General features: G+C 42.0%; 2 protein-coding genes across 2 annotated transcripts in view; one reads left to right on the top strand and one right to left on the bottom strand.

Annotated features, from left to right (window-relative positions):
- Positions 1-5,040: 5,040 nt before the first annotated feature.
- LOC112459729 (neprilysin-1) overlaps positions 5,041-27,454 on the bottom strand; it is a 143,245-nt gene continuing 120,831 nt past the window's right edge. The window contains exons 7-8 of the mRNA XM_025023998.1: positions 14,572-14,888; positions 5,041-6,938 (exon numbers count right to left, since the gene is read on the bottom strand). Coding sequence (XP_024879766.1) covers positions 6,666-6,938; positions 14,572-14,888 — 590 coding nt within the window. The 3' untranslated portion in view covers positions 5,041-6,665. The remainder of the gene's footprint in view (positions 6,939-14,571; positions 14,889-27,454) is intronic.
- Positions 27,281-27,454, top strand: part of LOC112459728 (UPF0668 protein C10orf76 homolog) — a 3,949-nt gene continuing 3,775 nt past the window's right edge. Inside the window, exon 1 of the mRNA XM_025023996.1 lies at positions 27,281-27,322. The gene's annotated coding sequence lies outside the window, so the exon portion shown is untranslated. The remainder of the gene's footprint in view (positions 27,323-27,454) is intronic.

Genomic DNA, 27,454 nt, shown 5'->3' with positions numbered 1-27,454 from the left:
CTTGGAGACAGGAAACGAGATATTAATTATATAAAGGCGACCTACCAGAGATTCAAAAAACGGAGCTCTTATAGATCTTAATCTAAGCTTTTCAGAAATATCGAGAAAAACAAGGGTTATCGCGTAAAATTTTGTGATATTGGCTATTGAAACAGGCCATATCACAGTTCACGTAGCGTGCTTCGAATAACAAGGGAGATTTGGCAATGTCGCAGCGACTGCACCCGCGCGAAAAGTGTACAGCCAGTACAGCACCACAGTATGACAGCACCTCAAACTTAAGCACCTAACGTTTACGAACGCTTACGGAGAAGTACTCGCTCTAGAATTATGTGAAATTGTGAAATAACCACGGTCATATGAGCAGAACTGTCAAGTTCGCGACTTTACCACATTTTCTGCCATTATAAGCCGCCAGAGTCAAAGGAGCACTTACACGATATTTTTAATTATTCCTCGCTTTGACTAATATGGGTATGATATAAGCTCTAACGTCATCAAAATTCACGAAAATATTTTATGAATACTTAGAATCGATGAATTTGAAGATTTTCTCTTCATCTCTCAACTGACTAGAGAGTACCTGTAGAACCTCCTTAACGCGGCAACCGCTTCACCGCGCCGAGCGGTGCCGAAGGCGGCCGAAGACCGCCGAACGCGATCACGGCGTCGGGGCGCCGCGATCCCCGATCGTTCCGCCGCACCGGCCCGGCGCTCGCGATCGCCGTCGCTACCCCCACCACGCCGCGACGTTGCCGCGACGCGTATATAAGCCCAGCATCGCTGGCACAGAGCGCGATTCCCGATCATCCGTCTTTCCGACAACACCGATCCTGAATTCCCGCACTAAGCCAGTCCGACGCAAGGTAGAGCGCCTCCGGCATTCTCTGTCTTCGCCGAGTGTGTCTCGGCTAACGACCAGCTTTTCGCATCTATCCGAATCACCCGAAGCCGTCCGGATAAGAAGGTAGAGCGCCCCCGGCATTCTCTGTCTTCACCGAGTGTGTCTCGGCAAAGGACCCGCTTCTCTCTCCAAATCATCCGAAGCCTGTCTGGACCAGAAGGTAGAGCGCCTCCGGCCTTCTCTGCCCTCGCCGAGGGTGCCTCGGCCGACGACCCGCTTCCGCCGCGTTATCCACGCTTCGCGATCCATATCGCCGCCGCGCTTCGCGTCATTTTTCCGCGCACCGGGCCGAGCCGGCCGGGAAACCGGCGCCGCCCGTGCCGATACCTACCACCACGCGATTCGATCCGCGCGAATACAAAAGCAACAACTCCGCCCCGCACATACCGCGGGTTGCCCCGCGCCGCCCGCGACTAAACCAACGTCGCCTCGCACGCATTGACCCGTTGTAAATGTCGCGAGCGTATATTGTCATTGTTATAGAATAAATTTAACTATTTTCTCTTAACCGAGACACGCCTTCATTTTGCTAACCTCGCCACCCGTCTGCTTCTCCGCACCTCCTTCGAACCCCGGCCAGCCGCGAGCTAGATCCGCGCTTCGAAGACAGGTTGTTTTAAATGCATTCTGCGATTGGCGCAGTAATTCTAAATAAAATGCATTCTGCGCAGAGCGCAGTGATTACTTTATCATTCTCTACTGTTCCTTTAATTTCCGCTCTTTCGTTTATTAATAAATTTCACATTATTTTTCTTTTTAGTGGAGTAGGCCTACTGGGGAAAACACTTAAAAAAAAAAACGCGTCAGCAATAGTACCCCATGGGTGGCGCGGAAACTATTGTCCTAATTAATATATTCTAACCGTCTATATAACTAGCTGTTTAATATTATTCGGGGGAGATTACAGTTCCATCATGCTTATTAGTCAATTAGTCCATACGCCAGGTTGATTGAGCATTTTTATCGAGTTTCATGGCTTAAGTTAATGCTTTTTTATGTTTCTTGGGTCGTAGAACAAGAATCTGTAAATAGTTTTTTCGTAAGTCGATGCAATAAAAAGTTATTAACAATTTATTTGTTTAAATTGCCCTAGCGATCAAACTATACATCCTATAAAAAAATAAACTAGAGAAAATTTGTTCCTCTTTTCACGACAAACAAAATGGTATTTGAATTTTCCCAAAATCTTGATTATTGACGGAAATATGTCAATTTTTAGGTAATTACTGTCTACGCGTCGCGGAGTACCCTAGGCGTGCGCGCTCGCGCTCAATTGTATCGTTAAAACAATTAAAACTCTGAACTTGTTTGAACTTACAAAAACGCGCTTACGTGCGCGAGCGCGCACGTTTAGGGTACTCCGCGACGGTCTTACCGACTATGCCATAGTCGATTCAAAGCATATCTAATGTTAATAATAATGACTTGAAAATAGGATGGCTATGAGAGTCAGACGCAGTTATCAGTGCGTAAGTGATCAAATCACCGATTTTATTCTCTGTGTATACATTCGTACGTTTTGGCTCGGAATTGAGTCATCTTCAGCGAGAAAATTAATTAAATTACTCCCCCTCTCCAATCCTGTTGAGCGAGTTTCAGGATTCATAGGTCCAAAAACAACATTGACTATCAGATTGATATCTGTAATAAATGTTTTCTATAAATCGAGTCAATTTGAACAACATTATTATATTATTAAATTCACCCAATAGTCAGGAGAAAAGGAATATCACAAAGCCATGTAGAAAAGCATGTAAGATGTCATCCGAAAAAATAAAGAAATACAAAGAATGAGACGGAATCAACGAACTTGTCAGGACGACGGACACGAAATATCTAACGTTAGTTTAGTCATGTCACGGGACATGGTAATAAACCTTAATAAATAAAAGCTGAGATATAAGGGTCGACAATATAAGAAATTTTAAAACCAAAATAAGCAGTCCGTATTATAACGAGGCATATACACAGGCAATCGGCATGGTTTACAATTTATTTAATATTGATACATATAGGCGTGGTGAAGGAATCCGTATTTTGTAGGCGCTTAAGCAGGGCCTCAGAAAACTCTTGTATATTGCATTAAACTTATATAAAATCAAGTTATAATTAATTATTATGTTTATTTATAAGAAAAAAGTGATAATATTACGTATTCAGAAATTTTTCATTTTTTGGTAAATTTTACTGTCAGAACAATATGGCAACGCTGCGCTTTTCAGGGCGCCGATTGTAAAATGTGAAGTTGATAACAAAAGTGTCAATGTAAGTGTTAATTTCATTAATCAAAGAATATTGTGACATTTTCTTTTTATCAAAGAGAGATTTTATAATAATAATGAGTGATAAGAAACATAAAGTGAGGAGTAATGTGGGCAAAAATAAGGGACAATTTGTGAAAATAAAAGTTGATAATAAACCGTACGTGATGAACTGAAGTGTGACATGAGCGCACAGCTTGCAGCGTTGCCAAATAATTCCTTGAAAGTCGCCATTAAAAATATTCATCTATAAACCACATTTCAAGTCAACTTTTAACATAAATACATATTTTGTTTAAATATTTGGTGACTCTGTATTTTTATCGGCACTATCGAAAGTATAGAGTTTAGCGAATATGTAGCGCAGTCAATATTTAATATCTTAAGATATTTGATAAACAAATTATTACATTGAAATGTGGAAAATAGACTTTTTCGATAACGTCACATATAAATATCGAATTTTCAAAGTCATAATTCTTCTTTATATGTTCGGTAATGTGGTTTAATTTTTTTCTGGCGTAAAGATATGCATTTTAACTTTCTCGTACCAAAAAATCAGTTAATTCTTAAGACTTTGGTGTCATGAAAGGAATACCTTAAAGAATGACTACCCTTTACCATTTATTTTTAACACAATTGATTTTAGAATTAAGTCTCGCTTCTCAAAAATATAAGAAAAAAAATTAGAAAAAATTTGAAATATTTGTGAGATCTTCTACTTAAAACTAGTCGTTTCAAGGCATACCTAATATTAATAATAATAACAAATTATTCACCCCGTAAATCTCTGTCAAAGGTACAATGTTGTCTTGATTCAAAGTTAGCAGGCCAACGGTTGCACTGCTTACGGCGGAATATAAAGAGATTGAATATTTAGAGAATAAAATTACCTATAAAATAAAATTTTTTAATCATTTGATTAATACTTTCCGAGATATGATTGATCAAAGTTACGATGTCGAACAAAAAAAAATTTTTGTCACATAGCCGTCATAATTCGAATTTATCAATAAAAAAATGTTTGATCCCAGAAATAGCTTTCCTATTATATCTAGTTAAGCCTTTAATTTTTGGGGATTTTTTATTCAATGTTGAAGTACCGATATTGAATTTTACAACTAACCGGAGCAACTTGTGAATTCATCAAGAGTCACTTTCCAATCGCGCGACTTCGGGCGCCACTCACGCCTAAGCTATTGATTTTAGAGAAATACCTTTCGGAACTTTTTTATAGGAAATTTAATTGTCTACAAAATTGTTTATGTGCAATTTTGCTGTATCTCAAACGGTTTTCGCAGCGTTTCGAGTAAGAGATCAAAAGGGGCCAATTTTTTATGGTTTTTAGTTTTTTTTTGCAAAAACGAGCAGGGTTGACGAACCACAAAATTTATATGTTTTTATCAGTGCCATTTACTATCAAATGGCATATAAATTAAGAGCCCGAATTCAAATTTGATTTAAAACCATAATTTGATTGGCCTATCAGCAGAGAAAACAGCTCAGTGAGCGTTTAGTGATTATTGTTCTTGATTAGTACGTTCTCCTGGATCTATCAAAGGTCTAAAAGAATATTTCAAATCAGATAATCACTGATCTGCTTTCTTTGCGGAACATAACCTAAAATTTTTTAATGGAGAGGAGATTGCAAAGGAAATTGACGCCAAGCAATTTCTCTGACAATCTCGCTTTTAATCGCAACGCTATATCATGTGGAGGTGTTTATTGAATAGAGCTTATTGCATGGAATATAACAATGTGGGTTGATGCACATGTGATGTGTTATTGTGCAATCTATATAAAAGTGACTATATTATAATAAAATGTTTTTTTGTTGCAATAAAATTTTTTTTAAATTATAACTTTAAGTTTTATTAACATAAACCTTTCATTTATAAACCAAAATATAAAATATAAAGAACAAAAACATCCACAACATTATTTTAAAAGGCGACTAAAAGATGCCTAACGACAGATGTCTTTTAGTCATCTTATAAGTTTTGGCTATAAAACGACATTTAGTGCGGAACAAAAGAGACACAAGTCATCTTTTAGTCGACTTTAAGCTCTAACAAAAAGACACTATATCAAAAATTTGTCATATTTTAGTTCTCTTTTAGACATTTTTGTGTTCTCTGGGAACTAATCATTTCTGGACCTATGTTGATATAACTTTTTTTTCTTCTCTAAGCACTAGGAATTCATTCCTCAAGTTTTGCCCATCATTTAAGAAACACTCTGTATATTCTCTTCCTATCGCATTGCCTATTACATTATCTATTACATTACACAAGTTACTATTTTTCCTTTTGTGCTTTTTTTTATCACTTACATTTGCAACATATTCAATAATCCCACACAGCATACTTTATCCTGAGGATATCCCAAATTGTTCCAGATTTCTAAATGCGATCCCACGGATATCCCAGTATTAGTAGGTTGTGCCCGGGATATTCCAATAGGATATCAAGGTGGTGCATGACGGTAAAGCCAGCTCGTAAGTAAATCTCAATTTAGAGCAAATATAAAAAGGCCCCCGGCGAAGTAAAATCGCAACATCCGCGGGTCTTCAAACCTGGCAGCACGCGCAAGGCCTCAGCCTCACCCTGTTATAAAATTTACATCTAATTTACGCACGTAATTAAATAAATGGTCGCATTTAGCAAAATGTATATTTTGCAACTTTTAAAAATTTTTTGAGCTGAGATTGGATTATTCTTTTAATTTGAAGGTAAATAATGTTAATGTCTAAATGTAATGTCTATGCAATGTTCTTGCAACATTTCTGTGTTGTATGAAATAATTAATACATCTTGCGATATTTCTTGATCTGCCTGAAATATTCTCTGAACGTCGTCTAAGATGTCTGTAAGATAATATAACCGGACACTTGTGCATTTGCTGGAAATCCACTAAACATCTGAGACCATCTTGGGTCTCAGAGAAAAATGTCCTACGGTTATTGAAATATCCCAAAATGTCTGTAAGACGTCCCTCAGATGTGCTGCGTGGGATGTGATCACGTTTGAATGAAATAGCAGTTGAAAGACAGAAAGTATATATTGTGATATGGGAAAATAAATACTGATTATATCTGTCGTATATTTAAGTAAAGGACTAGAAGAAACCTCTTCTCTTAAATATAAATTTAAATTTGGTCTCTTTTGATATTATAACGCGTGCCCATACAGCACATTTGTCCAAAAGCGAGACATAAGACGTCTAAAAGATGTCAAAAAGACGTATTATGTCCCGATTTTGGACATAGTGCTGTCTAGGTGTATATTTACATCTCGTTCGATACGAATGTCATTAGATTTATATATGTACAACATAATGACTGAACATTTGACGTTGTTCAACGCTAAATGAATAGTCAAAGGACACAGGTTCTTAACTCCGGAATGGCTCGAAAACTTTTAGCTTCCGTAATTCTCTCTTCCCAATTTAAAATGTTGATTATATCAAGGTGATATATTTCATATATCATCAAACACAAACTACCAAACATTGCATTTTTTCTTGGGATTCATCGGCGAGTCTAACGGACAGTCGAAAGCCTTGGCAAAGTCTTCGCTGTTTGACAAAGGGCCCAGCACTCGTACCGATCCGGGCGAATGTACACTGCTACGGATCTTCGTAAGAGCGTCTTCCGGTCTCATAGAACCACACCAGATTTGTGCATAGTTGAGAAAGAACAACTGATCGTGCGTGAGGTTCACTCCCGGCAACAACGGTTCTTCGCCGTGAATAAAAACCCATTTCTTGTAAGCCTGTTTGATGAAGAGAAATTATTATTAACATTAAACATGCTTTCAACACTAAAATTTAAAAATTTTATATCTTTAAATGTACTTTCAGCTAAAAATTTTTCCAAAATGTACAATGCTCGGGGGGCGGTAGAGCCGTACCCGGATTTGCGATAAAGCGAAGCTCGAAGGACCAGGAGGTGTGTGTAAAGTCTCCCCAAAGCGAATTAAGTTAAGCAAATGCGACTCACCGTTCGTTGTGCCGTCGACTCCTGGATGCTTCGTCTCTCGGTCACGATCGGGCGCGTGCAGCAGCGCAAGCAGGGCAGCAAGCAAGTCAAATGCAAGGCAGGCAGCAAGCAAGTCAAGGCAGGCAGCAAGCAAGCAGGAGGAAGCAGATAAAGGCAGCAAACAAGCAGGCCGAAAAAGTAGGCGATCGCACTATCAGGGAGCGGGCTGGTGATCTCGCGACTCCGAATATTAGCGAAAGCCTCTGTGCTCCGAGACGTCGTAACGATGAGTGCTGAGTGCCCGCGGCGCTGGAACAGTGTCGCGAGCGAGTACTTGTTCTTCAGGCGGGTGCCCTCGTGGGGTGAGCAAGGGCAGCACCGATTGGTGAGTCGCGCAAATATCGATTCCGCGTCGATCGCGATCCGCCGACGTTTCGCGCGAGTCACCGAAATACTTAATACTAGATATACGAAGACTACTATGTACAACGAGTAAGAACAAGACTAAACTAATGAGTATGATACATGCATCTATCTACAGTTTGGTGAGCGCCAAACATACCGCCCACCAAAATACAACGAGTTGTATTTTACTAGCGATCTGAATCGGTCGCTTGTGGAGCAGGGCCCATCGGCAGGGGGCACAGCTTCACTAGGGGGCGCGTGATCGTGCCATCCGCCACCCGCACCGTGGCGACACGCGGGACGCCGTCGCTGCCCGGATGCAGCGCCTCCACTCGTCCTCGCCTCCAACGCAGAGGAGGCATGTTGGCGTCCTTGAGGAAGACCAACGCACCGATACCGAGCGGGTTGACGGAAGTCCACCATTTGGGACGCTGTTGCAGCGTATGGAGATACTCCTGATGCCAGCGCTTCCAGAAGTCCTGGTGTATTCGTTGGACGAGTTGCCATCGACTCAGACGATTTATCGGTAACGGAGTCACATCTTGAGTGGGAACGGAGACGAGCGGTTCCATCGTGAGGAAGTGACCCGGTGATAGGACTTCGAGGTTGGCAGGGTCGGTGCTCATCGGGCAGAGGGGTCTGGAATTCAAGACGGCCTCGACCTGCGCGAGGACCGTCGTGAATTCCTCTATTGAGAGGACTTGATCACCCACGGTCCGCCGTAGGTGAGTTTTAAAAGTCTTGACTCCCGCCTCCCAGAGGCCCCCGAAGTGGGGCGCTGAGGGAGGATTAAAGGACCACTTGATCTTCTCTCGCTCCGCTGCGAGGCTCATGCGGCTTTCTAGCTCCCGCGCGGCCCCTACAAAATTCGTGCCGCAGTTGCTATAGAGAAGCGAGCAGCGTCCGCGTCGGGCCACAAAGCGTCGCAGCGCAGCGAGAAAGGAGTCCGTGGACAACGAGAAGGCGGCTTCCAAGTGCACCGTTTTAACCGAAAAGCATACGAAAAAGCACGCGTATACTTTGAAGGAGGAGACTCCCCGGGCTCGTCGCGTAACTATGTTGAACGGTCCCGCGAAATCAACGCCGCTGATCGAAAATGGCTTGGCCCGTCGGACCCTATCGGCCGGTAGATCCGCCATGAGAGGCTGGGAAGTGGGTGGATTTACGCGGAAACATCGATGACATCTCGAGAGTACGCGTTGGATAGCGCGATGCACCCCGAGGACCCAATAATGTTGCGTGAGCAGGTATTGCAGCGTGCGCCGACCAGGGTGCAGGTTCGTGCGGTGCACATGTTCGATAACGAGATCCGTGAGCCTATGTTTACTGGGCAGTAAGGCAGGGTGCTTGTTCTCGAATGTCAATCCGGATTTAGCAAGCCTGCCGCCCACCCTGAGAATACCCACAGGATCAAGGAAGGGAGCAAGCTTGAGAAGGGGCTTGGGGAGCCTTCTCCCGCTTTGAAGACGATTGATCTCATCGCGGAAAGCATCCGCCTGTACACTCTTTACAACTACTAGTAACGCGGAATGCAGTTCGAGCTGATCTATGGCCAAAGTCGTGGGAGCCGATTTTGCACGGAAGTGATTTACAAACCTAAGAATGTATGCTATAATTCGACAAATTTTCTCGATTAAAGAGAATCTTTCTAGCAATGAATGTACCGCGTCAGGCGGATCGAGCGCCACGAGCGATACGATTTTCTCCTCCTCGGTCGGAGGGGTTTCCGAACTGTGGGAAGGTTCAACTCGGGGTTCGAAGCGAACAAGCCACTCAGGGCCCGCCCACCACATCGAACTGGCCACCAGATCACGAGGGTAAAGTCCTCGGGAGCAATGATCCGCCGGATTGGACTCCGTGTCGACGTGGCCCCAAGCTGAGACCGGCACGTTGTCCTGAATGAGGGCAACGCGATTTCTAACAAAAGTCTTCCACCGTTGTGGTGCTGAGCGGATCCAGGCCCGGGCGACCTCGGAATCCGTCCAAGCATACTCGTCGTCAATGTCAATGTGTCCGTGGAGGATGCGCCGGACGTACGCGATTAATTTGGACAAGAGCAGAGCCGCGCAGAGCTCCAGACGGGGAATGGTGAGGGGGCGAAACGGGGCGACCTTAGACTTGGCGCACAGTAAGCGGACCACGACGCCGTCGCGCGTAACGATTCGCAGATAAATCACGGCTCCGTACCCCAGCTTGCTGGCATCGCAGAACCCGTGGAGCTCGCAACAAACTACATGGCACGAGTTAAACGCGCGAGGAACGCGAAGGGAGAATAACACGCCGAGCTCCGTCTGGAAACGGTTCCAACTGCGACGAATGTCCATCGGTGGCTCCTCATCCCAATCTAATTTAAGGGTCCACAGACGCTGAATTAAGCACTTCGCGGTAAAGGTGAGTGGGGCCAGAGAACCCAAGGGGTCGAAGATGCGCGCTACTTCCGATAATATAGTGCGTTTGGTGCACTCACGATCCAACGCGTTGACTTGAAACCCGAAACTATCAGATTGTGAGTGCCACCGAAGGCCCAATATCTTCTGAGATTGATCCTCGCTTGACTCGAAATCTAACATTGATTGGCTACATAAATGCGTGTCGAGGCCCTCCAGCGCGGCAGGATGGCTGCTCGACCACTTTCTAAGCTCGAAGCCGGCGCTTCGGAAAAGCGATAGCAATTGGTCGCGGAGTGCACGAGCCTGTTCCACCGTACGAACGCTAGTCACGACGTCATCCACATACAGCGCCTCGAGTAGGGCTGCGAACGCTAGAGGATATTTCTCGCGGTATTGATGAGCTAACTGGAGCAAACAATAGATCGCCAAGAACGGGGAGGCGGTAAAGCCGAACGTAACGGTTTTGAGGAGATAGTCGAGGATGGGATCCGACTCCGAGAAGCGCCAGACGATACGTTGGTAGTCGCATTGCTCCGGGCTTATCCAAATCTGGCGAAACATCTGCTTCACGTCCGCGGTTAGAGCGATCGCTTTGGCGCGGAACCTAAGCAGGATGGCGAGCAAGTCTTGCTGCAGCTTCGGACCGCTGAGCAGAGTGTCGTTGATCGACAGACCGTTCGGGCAGCGCGAGGACGCGTTAAACACTACCCGCAACTTAGTGGTAGTGCTATCGAGTTTATATACACCGTGGTGCGGTAAATAATAAATGTGGCCATCCGACGAGAATGGATTGCGAATTATCTCCATGTGTCCGCTATCGAGATAGTCCTGCATGAAACTATTGTAACCAACTCTGAACTCCGGATCAGATTTAAATCGACGTTCTAGTGCGCGGAGACGACTAACCGCTATGGAGAGCGAGCCGACGAATGTAGGAGGATCCGACACGAACGAGTACGAGACCACGAAACGACCCGAGGGGTCACGATACGTGGTCTGGGCGAAAATCTCCTTGCAGCGTCGATCCTCGTCCGAACAAGAAGCGTCCTCCGGCACCTCCTCCAATTGCCAAAAGCGACCCACTGATGTCTCGATCGACTCGAGCGTAGTCGCGACTGACAGCAGGGGTGTTGCTTGGACTGACGGGGATACCGCGCCCGTCAGGACCCATCCGAAGACTGAATTGAAGGCGTCGGGTTCTCCTTTTTCCCCCTTACGACGGCCATCCCGTAGTATCGACACAAACGAGTCCGCCCCTAAGAGGATGTCAACACTGCCGGGCACGTAATATTCGGGATCCGCGAGCGGCAATCCCTTCAAGTGTTTCCACGATTGGACCTCCACCTTGTCATTAGACAGCGGCGAGGTTATGCGCGAGAGGACCGTAGCCTCTATCGGGAACCGAGTGTCGTCGCGACCGCGCGCGCGGATCACGAGGGAGGTGAGGCCCCTCGTCGTGGCCGCCCTAGCTTCGTTTATCGCCAACACAGTTGCACTGTGTTTGGTGCGACGAAAGCCGCCCTTCCGAAGGCAGCCCTCGGTAATGAAATTGGCCTGACTCGCGCTGTCCAGCAATATGCGTACGGGGAACACATTGCCACGCGCGTCTATCGCCTCGGCTCGTACGGTGGACAGGAGGACGATTCTATTGGCTAGGCTAGTCATTGTTACAATCGGCGCATCCTCCTACTGAGGAGCGGGTACGGCGTCCGGTTCGGCAGGAGTCGCGCTAATGGGTTCGGTCTTAGGAGTAGTATTGGAGCTCTGCTCGTAATGCAGAAGCGTATGATGCTTTGGACCGACATGTCCATGCGGAAAGACAATTTTTCATGCCATGCCCTGAGCGCAGGCAATTGAGGCACAATTTAAGTCGCGAGCCTTAGCCTGCCTCTCTCTCGGCGAGAGTTTCAAAAACTGGGAGCACTTCGACACGTAGTGAGGCTCTTTACAAACGGGGCAATCGGCCGTGTTAGTCACGAACGAAGAGACCGGCGTGGACTTGGTTTTGGAGGACGGGCCCGCGACGGCCTCGAGAACCTGACAATGTTCCGCTAGAAATTTCGTGAGTTGAGTATATCGCGGTTTCTCCTCAGCCCGGTGAGCAGACTCGAATTTTTCCCGAAGGAAACGAGGAAGCTTGTCTAACAAAAACTTTAGTAGGATAAAGTCCCATGAATCGGTAGGGAACTTCATCAATGCGAGCGCGCGCCTGTTCTCGGTAAACGTATCTAATAAGTGGTGAAGAGCCTCGGCCGACTCCGCCTTCAATGGCTCTGCCTCGATTATCGAATTCAAGAGATGGTCCGCTAACTTTCTCTTATTCCGGTATTGATCTACCAGCGAGTCGTAAGCGATCAGATAGTACTCCTCGGAAAACGGCAGGTTTTTCACCACGTTGAGTGGTTCCCCTTTGAGCGAGGCTAGCAGATACTGGTATTTCTCTATCGCGGAAATCTGCTGGTTGTGTATCGACGCGTTGAACAACGCGATGAAGGAAGGCCACAACGTGAGGTCGCCGGAAAACTGCGGTAGCGGGATCTTAGGCAACTTGACCACCGAGGCCTGACACGAGGGCGGTGCCGGCGCGCCTCCGAGTGGCGCGCCCGTTTCATGATGATAGCGACTTTTTACGGCGTAATGCATCTTATCAAAACTGGCTCGGATTTCGTCCTCGACATCAAAGTCCGCCGCTTCTTGGATGACCTTCAGATGGGTGACCTCAAAATCGTCCGCGATCTTCGCTACGCTCGAGTAGCGAGCGAGGAAAGTCGCTCGGATTGCCGCGTCGGTCGCGGCTTGTAGGGAGAGGTCGTGTATTTCTCGCATACGCCGATTGCATACTTTGCGACGAGCATATGCGTTTTTCGACATGATGTAACAAAGGGGTCATCCACAACAGACAGACGAAGCTAAGAGCAAAGGAAGGACGGCGAATAGGTAATCGGAGGCGATGGCAACTCGAACCAACAATATCAAAACCCGGCGAAAACAAACACGAAAGTCAGGTCGCCAAGGTGAGGGATAACGGACTGCTCCGTTCGATGCTCGCGCAAAGTCACGAGGGAATATTCTCGGTAATATTCCTCGAGTTGAACGTGGAGAACACCAGCCGCCGGATTAGCGCGATAAACAAAGATGCGATCCGACTCGCGGACGTCAGGACACGCGTCGCAGAAACTCGAAAGGCAAATATTCTCGATCGACGACAATAATATTCTCGAGCGATGGTACTCTCGCACGGATCACGAATGTCGGGATAAAACAAGTGTTGGGTCGGGCTATACGTCACCTCGCAACGACGAAAACACGAGCGATGCCCGAGACTATACGGAAAAACAATGCGCACGTGACCGGCCCGTGATCGAAGGCCACGGCCGTTGTCTATGATGCGAAGTATCGCTGGCCCGGAATACTCGGATATTCGACCAAATAATTTGGTTACGATCTAGCCAATTATATGGCGACTAATTACCGCGTCGAGCGCGAAATCGATTTTAAAGCGACTAACGGCTGCGGCCCGTGCTATGACGAACGATGTTCGCGCGCGTATTCCCGTTGTGAAGCGAGCGTTGCACGAGAAATACCGCGCGAAACACGAGTTGTCAGCACGCCGAGCGTTATTGCACCTTGTTGATGCGAGAACAAATAATCAGCGAATTCGCGTAAATTACCGATGGCTAATGGCCGATTGCGCGATGCTACGCGAGTATTCCCTTCGCGAAGCGAGCGTTGCGAAACGGGAGATCCTGCGAGACCCGCAAGGCCACGCGCTATTGCACTACGCGTTACAGAACACAAGATTCGGTGACTTAGAACAATGAAAGGACACGCGAAAGGGCGGCGGCAATAGACTAATCGCGAAGATATGACTATCCGGCTCGAAGAACCAGATGCTCGGGGGGCGGTAGAGCCGTACCCGGATTTGCGATAAAGCGAAGCTCGAAGGACCAGAGGGTGTGTGTAAAGTCTCCCCAAAGCGAATTAAGTTAAGCAAATGCGACTCACCGTTCGTTGTGCCGTCGACTCCTGGATGCTTCGTCTCTCGGTCACGATCGGGCGCGTGCAGCAGCGCAAGCAGGGCAGCAAGCAAGTCAAATGCAAGGCAGGCAGCAAGCAAGTCAAGGCAGGCAGCAAGCAAGCAGGAGGAAGCAGATAAAGGCAGCAAACAAGCAGTCCGAGAAAGTAGGCGATCGCACTATCAGGGAGCGGGCTGGTGATCTCGCGACTCCGAATATTAGCGAAAGCCTCTGTGCTCCGAGACGTCGTAACGATGAGTGCTGAGTGCCCGCGGCGCTGGAACAGTGTCGCGAGCAAGTACTTGTTCTTCAGGCGGGTGCCCTCGTGGGGTGAGCGAGGGCAGCACCGATTGGTGAGTCGCGCAAATATCGATTCCGCGTCGATCGCGATCCGCCGACGTTTCGCGCGAGTCACCGAAATACTTAATACTAGATATGCGAAGACTACTATGTACAACGAGTAAGAACGAGACTAAACTAATGAGTATGATACATGCATCTATCTACAGTTTGGTGAGCGCCAAACATACAATATGTAGAATAGCTTGGTTCTCTTTGAAACTTTTGGTGTTTCTAGGACATTGACTTGCAAATAGCGTAGTTTTTTTTTAATTACCCTGAAAGCCTGCTTGAGACCACCGTTATCGGCAATATTCTCTCCTTGAGTCATCCTACCGTTGATGTATAGATTCACTTCCTGCAATTTATATCTAGAGTACTGGTCCACGATGCACTGCGCTCTTTTACGAAATGCCTTAATAGTAGCATTGTTCCACCATTGCATTAGATTGCCGTCTTTGTCGAATTGACGACCCTTATCGTCGAAACCATGGGTGATTTCATGACCGATTACTACACCGATGCCGCCATAATTCAAGGATTTGGGAAAGTGTTGAGAGTAAAAAAGCGGTTGTAGAATGCCCGCAGGGAATACTGAAATGTCAAAACAATAATTATTTATACTATTACAAAATAATAATTACTGCTGTAAAGACTTAATCGACGCTACTGGTTATCATTATAATCGTCATGACAATACAACCGTTGGTTTTAGTCAAATTAATCGTTAAGACTTTTTGACCATAGGTTTTAGTCCTTTTAAATTTTAATTTTGATATTTATATGTATATCCTTATTTTAAATTTCTGTGTAAATAATTCATTGCGAAAAATATTAACTCAAATGGAGTTCGAACCTAAAACTTCCGTCATTCCGCATGTCGTATCAATTCGATAAAGCATGTGGTAATATTTATCGCGATAAAACGTATTAAGGTGAATGGACAATAATAAAATGGAACATTGATCATTTGGTCAATGGTGTATAATCAGTCTTTACTGTTTTGACAAAGTAAATGTTACTTCGTACTAGTAATGACTCATATATAAGCAAAAAAAATTGCCACAACTGATATAATAATTTGTATATGAGCATCATTAATAGTTCGGTAATTATGCATATTAAGACCCCACTCACCAATGACCTTGACCTTGACAGCGGAGGGCTCCACTATTGTTAAACTAGACACATAGTGTGCCTTCAAAGTACATGCGTTGGTTTTCCACTTTTTTAAAATTTCCATTTACTGCTTTAAAAGGCTTTCCTTTGTTCGTACATGTACTATTTCCACATATATATTAGTCATTTACAAGATAGTTAGTCGATCATCTGTGTGAATATTTGTGGCGATATACAACTAATTTTGCAAAGCAAAAACTTTAATGCTTCGTAATTTTTGAACGGATCGTGACCGCCACTTTTTTCAAGGTCAAGGTTACTCAGGGTCATGACCTTGACAACATATATCAAGGTCAAGGTCATTGGCGAGTGGGGTCTTAATATGCATAATTACCAATAGTTCTGCCAATTTTCAACGCATTTGCATTAAACTTGATACACCTATGTTTTTTGGGTCGATGACTATAAATCCGAAGTCAAATTTAAGAAACTTATAATGGTGGATCTAATATGACGGCACTTAAATACCCAATATTATCAGTTTTTGTGAAAAATATTTATTAAGATTGATATTCCCATTCGATTTTGTAACAAAATCTTTTTTATAGAGGGTTTTTCGGGTTGCTGGTGATGAACGTGAAGTCGCGAAATTTACAATGGCGGATCCAATATGGTGGCTTCTAGTGACTAACGGTATTCCATTATGGATACTTTTACTTCCGTTATTAGCCGATAAAATGTTTTTACGATTCCAGAGTGCGCCACGCGGAGGTTTTGCGGTAGAATTTTACACTCCATTTTCTATTGTTTACATGTTTATTATAGAGGAGACCAGGGCGAAGTCGGCCCCGGAACAGAGTTGTTTTTGCAATTATCTCGAAATCTGTATGTTGTGTGGACTTGCCATTAATACTGTAAACGCGGCCTAAAACTTCTGTTCAGAGCGAAGTCGTGATCAAGCCACCGGGGCGGACTCGTCCCGGTGGTTTTACTCTATTTTCCGTTGCAAATGCGTCATTGTATTTTTCAACTGCAGGAAAATGGTACGCTAGAATACTTAACCTTTGTTATGCACACTTCTTCGAAATTACGTATTATGCACAGGGGGTATGTCATACCCCAGTCACTTAAAACGTTTATTACAGACGTACAATTCGTTATTTTGCCTCAAACAAAATTGCTGGCTATTGTTCAAAGCTTCCAAAATAAAGTCTAATAGGTTTCATTAATATTTTGCAACATAAAAGAATTATAAATGATATGTTAACTAAAAAAACCGAAAAATGGACTTTTCACTAAAAAATGCATAAAAATTCAATTTTTAATATTTTTTAATAATTTTTGCGGGATAACTTTCTTGAAATACTACACTTTTAAGGAAAAATATTAGTTTATAGCGGAGTTGAAAAAAGTATTTATTTTGCTATATGAAGTCACGCGTTTTTCAACTTTTCATCACTGCCAAGAGCAGACTAAAGCCGGGCGGGCAAAACTATGTATAGGATCTTGAAGTGTTATTCCTAGACTACAGGTAGATGGCAGCACAGGTCCCGACTCGCGTTGTATTAGAAAAACGTATTAGAAAAACGCGTTTGAAAATACGCTGGGGTATCTCCTACCCCCGGTGCATAACAAAAGTTAAAAGTATTTGAGCGTTTCCTAAAGCCGCTCCGAGGCAGACTCTTAAAAAACGAAAACGAAGAACGACCGCCGTCCTTACTGACTCGCCTTAAATGAAGGAATTGGCGACTGAGCAGGCGGAGTCGAAGCGGAAGAAAGATGAGAAATCTGCTACAAGGAAGAGAACGACAAAATCGACCATTACCACTACGCCGAGAAAGAGATGCCGGCCCCAAAAAAAAATGCTACGCAATCAGAACCGCAGCCTTTGACGAGCAGTGGACGAAAAACGAAGTCAAGAAAGCTAAATAATATGTGCTGCGTATGCTCGGAGATAATAGAAAACAGAGCCGATGAAAAACAGTGCATTTCGTGCAGGCGTAAGGCACACAGCGAGTGCGTGCGCTTGTCAGACTCTGTTTCTACATGCTTTGACTGTTTCAGTGACACTGATAGCAAAAAAGAAAATTGATTTTCTTGAAATTATTTTTTGCTTTCCATTTTTTTACTTAAAAACAATGAATAAAATGTCCTATTATTTTTTATAATCAAAATTATGTATTTTTATTTAAAATCCAGTCCGAGAATAAAGTGACGACTCCGCCCCGGGAATTTTGAAATTTCAATTTTTGCACCTTTGTTGTTTTTACTCTATACCGATTGAACAAAGCGACTTAGAGCAAAAAATTTTGTAGCCAAGTGTTTACTCTTTACAATGGTATACTATGTTTCACTAAAATGATTTATTTTGTTGTTAAAAATTGGCACCGAAAAAATAGGGTCGACTTCGCCCCGGTCTCCCTTATATATATAGATATATATATATATATGGAGCATTCCATGTCAAATCACCGAGGATTTTTCTCGACCATTTTTGATTTGGCGAAAAATTTTTTATGTTTTTATACTAAATGAAAGCAGTTCTCATAATTTTTTTTAGATTTGCGACCCGATTTCCTTCGGTCTCGCTAACCGAAGGGGCGCGGCCGCAAATTAACTCGTAATAGCTAATAACTCACCAATACTCGCGACAGATTTCTCCCGACAATCCTGATGGACGCCAGGTGCGATTACGCGCACCACGTTTCCTAACTTAACTTCCGGTCTCAATATCCGCCACCCGGACGTGAGCTCAGGGCGTTGGTAACGTTCTTTCGAGGAGGAGCGAGGAGGGGCGTAGCGCAATCAACACAAATTAAACAGTAACAAAGATATATTTCAGAGAAATGATAAGCATAATATGGTGGAAATCCAACGGTAGATCAAAGGCAATTTTGATGTTAGTATGAGCGCGGTAACTGAATCGGTAGCTAATGCACGCGCGGAGCACGTGGTGATCTTATGTCCGCAAGTCTCCCCTTTCGAGCGAGTACGACGATGTCCGCCCGAACGGCGGCGTGAAATACCTGCGAGACTCCCAAGCGAGTCCGGCAATTCCGATCCGTGTGAACGCGAATACGCAATAATCTCAATCCGTAGAGGTAATCTCGAACTAAGCGATGTACAAACGAACGCGAGCAATCCCATCAATCTGAGCACGCAACAATTATCAATCTCGACACCCCGTATAAATCTGAATATGCGGTGATTCTCACCAGCACCGTACGGTACATACAACGCGAATTCACAAAGCCCAACGCTACGTAATAGCAATTTTCCCGAATACGGAATTATACGATCCTTTTCGAGCGAGCGCGACAATACTTGCTCGCACGACACGACGCAAAATATCCGCGAGGCTCTCGGTGTGGACATTGCCTATGTCCACCGCAACGACAATATTCCCGAATACGCGATATTCCCGACAACGCAACACGATACAATAAGCGCGGGCGTGAACAACGCACTAAGCCTCACGCGATATCTCCCGAAACGCACCGCCTGCGGCACGTTTCTATCCACGACGAGTAACATACACGAATACGCAACACGATACGATAAACGAATTGACTGTCGGCCGCGCGGTTTTTGAGGAGGACCTTACAATGAACTTCCCGGGTACGATTTCAGCCAGCCCTGCGCCCGCGATCTCAATTAAACGCCACGATAATCTAACCGGCATCCACCGCAACGGGAGCCAGTAATCACTTGCAGAGGTTAATCCGACGGATCGACACGGTAATTTAATCGATACTTGCATTCAATTGTACGGGGCCGTGGCCGAGATGGAGCTCTTAATATCGCGGCAGTACCGGAGTGGAGATCTTACAAAATCGCTGCTCGCTACTGCTCGACGGCATCGGGACACTTCTCTCGGGATGGCTCCTCGCCTGCAGCTGATTCGACAGTGATGAACGGCCGGCCCGGCGGGACCACGCTGGGCCCGCGCATGCAGCCCCAGGCTCGCAATTTTCTGCCCCGCCGATCTGTCGCGTGTGCCGCCCTGCTCGCGGCACCGCTCGTATCCGCTGCTTACCCGCGGCAATTTCAACTGGCTGTCCTGTGTATGGGCCTATCTCAGTGTTAGCCCGGCTGGCCAGGTCGTGGCTATCCTGCTCGGTGCCCCAAGTACCGCCGGGGCAAGGCGTCCGGGGCGTCCTCTCGCTCCGCGGTAGCGGTGACGCACCCCTTTTTTATGCTGCGGCGGGGCCAGGGATGTGCTGGGCGAGACCTGCCATGCGCCTTGGCGGCGGGGCCCGCGTGACCCGCCCGCCGGTCAACCGCTCACTCCAGCGTCCCCTCAGTGTCCTTCCTTCCCACGTTGCGACACTCCGGTCCTTACATTCACATCGTCCTCGATCTCATACTCCGGCACCGCCTGTTGTTACTACGAAATTTAACTAGAAGATAATTAGCGCGAGTAACCCTCCCCTACTCGGGCCGAGGCGCCATCCCCGACCTTCCCCTCGGCCGAGCAACCGTCTGGGCGGAGGACGTGACTTTGTCACGTTACCGATTTTTATCTCTACCCATACTTAAGTTATGGATTAAAAAAATGCAGTTTAAAATTTCAAATGCCTGTAACTTAAAAAAAAAAAAAAATATTGTAAAAAATGAGGTAAAGAAAACCGGGGCAAACTTGACACTAGGCTTTTTACCAATTTAAATCTATCGTAGAAACTTACCTTTCCTACTGTAAATGCGTCTTTATGTGCCAGTATTATCAATAGAATTTGATGACATTCTGAGTTATGGTGTAATTTTTAGAGCGACATAAGCGTTTTTGATAGTGAAAAGTAATTTTTCATCGAGCTTTACTCTTGCAAACCTATATGTAAGTGGGTGAAACTTCCGAAAACGTCGATGCTCAGATTCAGGTCAAACTTTGTAAATAGGTTTTTTTTAGATAAAAAAGACATATACCAAAAAAATGTTTTGCGACTCCAAAGTTTAGCAACTTTTTAAATATTTTTTCACATCACTTTTTTTTATGTCCTATGTATTATTGTACAATCATTTTAAATGCTTATCTGAGAAACATGTTTGCACACAGCTCTTTTTGTGAGCGAACTACAACTCTAGTATATTACAAACCAAAACAGCTCTCAAGTAATGTAAACAACCATAAAGTCATACCTGCCAAAGTAATAACATAAACATCATTGGCAAAACTTCAGAAAATCAGAAATGTTGTAAACCCATGTGACAACTCGTCTCGCGTGAAAAATGTATGCGTGGAGGCAGTAGGTTCCGTCTCCTTGCGGGGGGCTCCACTATTGTTAAACTAGACACATAGTGTGTCTTCAAAATACATGTGTAGGCTTTCCACGCTTGGAAAGTTGTAAACCCATGGGGCACCTCGTTTTGCGTGGAAACTATATGCGTGGAGGTAGTGGGTTCCGCTCCCTGCGGAGGGGTTCACTATTATTAAACTAGATACATAGTGATGTGCTTTCAAAATATAGAGCGTGGGCTTTCCACGCGTGGAAAGTTGTAAATCCATGTGGCACCTTGTTTCGCGTAGAAAGTATATGCGCGAAGGCAGCAAGTTAAAAATGTTAAAAAAGTTGTGGCTCATGACAAATGTGTGCGCACGTCCGATCGCGAATTTACTTACATAAATTGTTTTTCAGACATGAGTTTAGATGAAAATAATTAAAAATTCAACAATTTTTGTTCTCATTATTTCCAATGAATGTTTTACTTAATTCCGAATTTTTGTACTTTCTAAATACACGATAAACAATGTATTTTTAGTTTTAGACAATAAAAAATAAGTCCCAGATCAAATTATATCGATCAGGCAAAGTGTCGAGTTTGCCCCGGCATTTTTCAATTTGAAAATTTGTCTTTACGTCAAAGTCTTTTCCTTTCCTGGAGTCAAAACTAAGCGACGTACAACAACACTTTTTAAAGTAATTTTGTACCTGAAGGAACAGTCTTTAAATGTGTACCATTGAATTTGCTTGAAAATTTTAATTAATTGTTGAAAATTGTCTTTGAAAAAATCGTGTCAAGTTTGCCCCGGTCTTCCCTAACTTTTTTTTTGTTTTTTACTGTATTTTTCGAAGAAAATATCGAAAAAATTCTTAATGGACGATATGACTATTTTTTTTAGGATTTAAGTAAAAGATAATTTTTTTTCTTAATGCGACCGTTTTAATTTGTTTCAAAAAAATCTCACAAATTCTAGACTTGGTTTCGAAATTTTGAAGCCATTGATGAAAATGGGATTTCAATAACTTCGATTTTTTAAGGAATTTTTTTTTATTTTTTTTTTTTAAATAATTTTTTTTAAATAAGATAAACTCTACCGATGGCTATCAAAAAATTTGATAAATTTATAGACAGCAATCCTGAAATTTCGATCTGTAGATAAAGAGGAAATTCAAATATTTTCTATTTTTTAATTGCATTTTCACCTATTTTTATTATTGAATTACTTTTTTTTAAATGGAATATTATAAATTGGGGAACTTAACGGATAGCATGTGACAATTAAATCATATAGTGAATGAAAAAAAAAATAAATGAAAAAAATAAAAAATAAAAATAAACATAAAATAAATCAAAAATATATATTTTTTATTTATTTTATCTGTCTCTTTCTAAGGGGACAATAAGAAAAAGACGAAGAGTAAGTGAGCTAAGATTAAATATTATGCGACGCCCTTATAAAAAAATACACTCAACTTTGATGGTTAACACTCGAATTTGAGTGTTAACACTAAACTTACGCCCAAGAGTTAACACTCAAATTTAGGCGTAAGTTTAGTGTTTGCCATCAAAGTTAAGTGTCAACACTTAAATTTAGGTGTAAATTAAATGTTGACCATTAAGGTTTAGGTAAGTTGTGGGTTTAATCCTCAATGATAAGTGTATATTGGGAGTTTATTCTCAATGATAAATGTAAGTTGGGGATTAAGCCTCAATGTTTAATGTAGATTGGAGATTGATCCTCATCGTTCGATGTTGGTTTGGTGTTAACAGGGTGTTAACCTTTAATGTTCTATGTCGATTTAATCAGTGTCGCCATGATCCCTTTATTGTTGAGTGTCGTTTAAATGTTATTGTGTTAATCTTTGTTAAGTGTCAATTGACGGCTTAATTTATTGGAAAAGTGTTTCAGATAAAAGATGAAAGGTTTGAAGGGGGCCAATAGACGATCTTATTGGATTTTGGATACAGGGCCTGTATTGAGCCCAATAGAGCTTAAGTCAAATTTTTTAAATAAAAGCCCCTATTTTTTATTGTACCATCTTTTTCTATTAATTAATTTGAACAACTTTTGCTTGAAAAATTCTTTTATTTGCTTAATACTTTTTGAGATATTCAAGGAAAACTTGGTAACTTTTTCAATATTTAGCTTGTGATATCTTGATAATTGTTTGCCAGAGAAAAAAGTGGTACAGGGAACTTTTTAACTTAATTTTATTTCAAAAATGTGGTGTTGCAATAGTATACTCCAATTTTTTTTAAATATTTGTATATGCTTCTTCTTGGAGTGTTTACAAATATTTAAAAAAATTGGAGTGCTATTGCAACAGCATATTCTTAAGACAAAATCAAGTCAAAAAGTCCTCTGTACCACTTTTTCCTCTGGCAAACAATTATCAAGATATCATAAGCTAAATATTGAAAAAGTTACCAAGTTTTTCTTGAATATCTCAAAAAGTATTAGGCAAATAAAAAAATTTTTTCAAACAAAAGTTGTTCAAATTAATTAATAGAGAAAGATGGTACAATACAAAATAGGGGTTTTCGTTTAAAAAATTTGACTTAGCCCCTATATTGGGCTCAATACAGGCCCTGGATCCAAAATCCAATAAGATCGTCTATTGGCCCCTTTCGAACCTTTAAACTTTTATCTAAAACACACTTTTCCAATAAACCAATAAAGGAGACCGGGGCTATACCGTCAGTTTTTTTTTGGTGCCGATTTTTAACAACAAAATAAATAATTTTAGTTAAATGTGAAATACCACTGTAAAGAGTGAACCTTTAGCTACAAAATTTATATAGAAAATTTTTGTCTACGTCGCTTTGTTTAACCGGTATAGAGCAAAGACGACAACGGTGGAAAAATTGAAATCTCAAAAATGCCGGGGTTTAACCGTCACACTGCATTTTTAATAGATATACGTACATTTAATCCTGAAAAATGATAAGATACATTTTAATAATTGTTTTTTAAAAGAAAAATATAAAAATTTATTTAAAATTTTTATGTGAAACATTATTAAAAAATAGTTACGAAGGTTCCTCTTTCCGCATAAGTCACTCGCCCGACTTGTTTCACTCCTCGACGTCCGATGACTCTATTCGGTGTCTGAACGGTTGTAATTCCCGTCTCATCCATATTCCATATGCAGTGAGCCTGGAAATGCCCGGAAATGCCTTAGACATGCACCCGGACTGCTTACTGACGGATTAGCCCCAAACACAAGTTTCAAGTTTGATCGCCCACGAAATATTAGACATCAACGATAATGAAAAAACTACACTGGATTCGTGTTCAACATGCATTACTCTTTATAATCACGTACCTCGAGATTTGGAGAGCAAATATTATTGCAGATATTACAAAATTTCCACGCGCAGAAAATGTAACTTTCACCTTCCAAAAACACGTTTGCCCTCGTAAAAATCATAACACGGCAGGTAACCTACCGAAACTCCGTTGGTCACATGGGTACCATAAGCAGCGTTTACAATGTTAATACCGAGTTCGCACAATATACAGGTTCCGAGATATTTGATTTGACGGTTCAACTTCGTTGACGGTTTAGCCCCGGTCTCCCCTACTTTCTGAGATAATTGGTGGAAATAATTGGCACACGAAATGAAACCTTATTATATATATGTTATATATATATATATATATATATATATATATATATATATGTATATAAACTTTGCTTAGTGTGTGGTGATGTTTTCTTTTGCGGGTATGCATTATCGGCGGAAGCAAATTGAAAACATTTAAATGTGGGGTTTATTCTCTTTGGGTGTTACTTTCATTTGAAGGTTCATATTTTTAGGGTTTATACCGTCATTTTTAAGGATTAACCATTAATTGAAGGTTAACCATCATCCAAAAAAAAACCCTTAAAGTTGGGTGTGATTTTGGACCGCCAATTGAAGGTTAACCTTCAAAAACATATTTCTAATAACTTTGTGCAACTAAATCCAGCATAAAATAATTGCTCCTTGATTGCTCTTTATTACTTTAATAATTTATTGCATAATTACTAGAAAATTAACAAATTAATTATTTTACAAGTGACGACACAGCCACTTGGCTGTCTATTGGCTGCCTATTGTAATTATATATGGCTTGGCCGCCAACGGAAGTATTCAAACATAATATAACAACTCTATTGTTTATAACTATGTCTCAAAGAGTTTAACCAAACCCTTTAACCAATATTAATTTTTAGTAGAATAATTATTCCTTGCTTGCTCTATTGAGATATTCAATCGCTCCATTCGTATAATTAATTTTGTATAATACTTTAGCATTTTTATTGAAAAATTAACAAATTAAAAGCTGGAGCACAAACTTTTGCGTAACGCATAATGCATTAGACAATATGTCTGCCAACTATTGGCTTAAAATTGATTTTAATTAATTTTCAACTATTGTATGGTTTTCCAAACTCTAAAAAGTTTTTTCCAAATTTCTCCAAATGATTTTCAAACGATTGAAAAAAATAATTATAAATAATTTTTAATTAGTTTGTCAACTATATGTCGGTCTCAATGGACCTGGGACCATATCCTCGAGCCTGTTTTAATGATTTTCGTATGCGACTTTCTATTTGAAAAGCATCGAATTTCGCATGCAAGTTTCATGAAAACGATTTGAGAATAATAGGGCTCCTGCTGTATCTACCCAGTGAACACATTTCATAACGGCAATATAACATGGAAGTTACATGTAATATCACAATGTTATTCTTGTGATATATAAGGGCTACATAACATGGAAGAAACATGCAATTTAACATTTGTTATATGCAGGTAATATAACTGTTGTACATTTTTTTTACGTTACAGTTATGTAACAAAAATTGTGTAATTGTTACGTAACACGCTTGGATCAATGTTAGTATAACTAGTAATATTCTGGTAATATTAATGGAGTGTAACGGAATAACATATACAATATAACTGTTGATTTGCTTACTGCTCACGTTTTTCTATGTGGGTGCCCGGGCTTTTAAACCCTGCATCGTTTTATTTTGCTAGAGCTAATAATAATCTGCGCTTTTCATCATAAATTTTTAATTGTTTTTAAATATATATATTTTGTTTGAAAGGTTTAATATTGTGCAGAGGCCCTTTAGTTTGCCTTAAGGCAAAAATTATAATTTACAAAATACATAATTTATAATTAATAATTATTAATAATTTACAAGATATTTATAATTTATATGATCAATTTATATAATCATCCATCCATATCGGTAAATAACGTAATTAATCATCATGATGCATATTACCATTACATGTACCAATTTAGTAGAATGCATTTACGTACTGCTTCTATGTACATATAATAGATATAATGTCAATATTAAAAATTTGTGCAGCTATATACTCTTTTTAAACTTAATTTGTTTCTTAAGATGATTTTTGAAAAATTATATATTTGCGCTGGTTGTGACATATGTAGACTATATATAACACTTACATCAAATTAAGAAGTAGCCTACCACGTAAGGCAGTTGGCTCACGATCCAGAGGACCCGAGTTCGAATCCCACCAAGGTAAGTGTTTTTTAAATACGAGAAAATATTTATAATTATAGACTGCATTTTAAGAAACAAATTTAGTTATAAAATTGTAATAAAATCTCGAAAAAAAATAATATTTTTTACGCTCATTATTACAGCTAGTACAACAGTTGGTGTAACTGTTACGTAATAGTTAAATAACACGTTATGTAACATGTTATATTGCTGAGTCGGAAATTGTAACTTACATGTAAGTTACATGTAACACTCTGGTTGATATAACCTGTTATATTTGGTTACATTGCCGTTGCATTGCTACTATATTACTGTGTTCACTGGGCAAACACCAAATATAATTGATATATAACCTGGGAGTAACAGATTATATAACAAGTGTTATACTGTAGTAGCATAACAGTTATATAACTTTACTTTATTATTGTTATATAACTAGGTTATAAAACTATTATATTACTCCGTTATTCATATGTTATAATAAATGCACAATTATACAACTGCAATATATGCGTGTTATACAACAACGATTGCGTTGATATTATATAAATATTATATAACGTAATTTCAATTACTGCCGGAATTATATAACTTCGATAGCATGCGCCATAGAAGCGCGCGCAAGTTCGCGGTCTCTTTCCGCTTCTGCTCGTGCCATCGTGCCACGATCGTGACGTACGATATACATTTTAGAAGACCGCGGACCGCGCCCGTCCGTGGGAGATCGTGAACCGCGTTCGCGGGTGTCTCGTGTGCGCGACGGCCCGTCGCTCGTGAAAAAACGCGACGCCGGCGAGAGATGGTCAAGGACGTGCCTTTGATTCGCCCTCGTACGAGAGATAACCTATTTGAAAGTATGTATACGTATACGTTAGAAGCTAGGTTAGGACACGTTGTGCATATCAATAATGCGACAATAATATAGGTCTCTTTCCGCTGATCCGCTAGTGCCATCGTGCCACGATCGCGACGTGATCGCGACGATATACATTTAGAAGACCGCGCCCGTCCGTGGGAGATCGTGTACCACGTTCGCGGGTGTCTTGTGCGCGCGACGGCCCGTCGGTCGTAAAAGGACGCGACGCCGGCGAGAGATGGTCGAGGACGTCCCTTTGATTCGCCCTCGTACGAGAGATAACTTGAAGATATGTATATGTACGTTAGAATTAGCTATTATAGGTTAGAACACGTTGTGCACATATATAATATAGAGGTACTTTCCGTTTTACGCACGATGCACTGTCACGACTTTTTACCCGTTCGGGCGCAAAGCCGGATCAAAAGGGA

The sequence above is a fragment of the Temnothorax curvispinosus genome, unplaced genomic scaffold (assembly GCF_003070985.1).
Source record: "Temnothorax curvispinosus isolate PA1 unplaced genomic scaffold, ASM307098v1 QBEX01010107.1, whole genome shotgun sequence".
Classification (NCBI taxonomy): domain Eukaryota; kingdom Metazoa; phylum Arthropoda; class Insecta; order Hymenoptera; family Formicidae; genus Temnothorax; species Temnothorax curvispinosus.
This window is presented reverse-complemented; position numbering and strand designations above follow the sequence as displayed.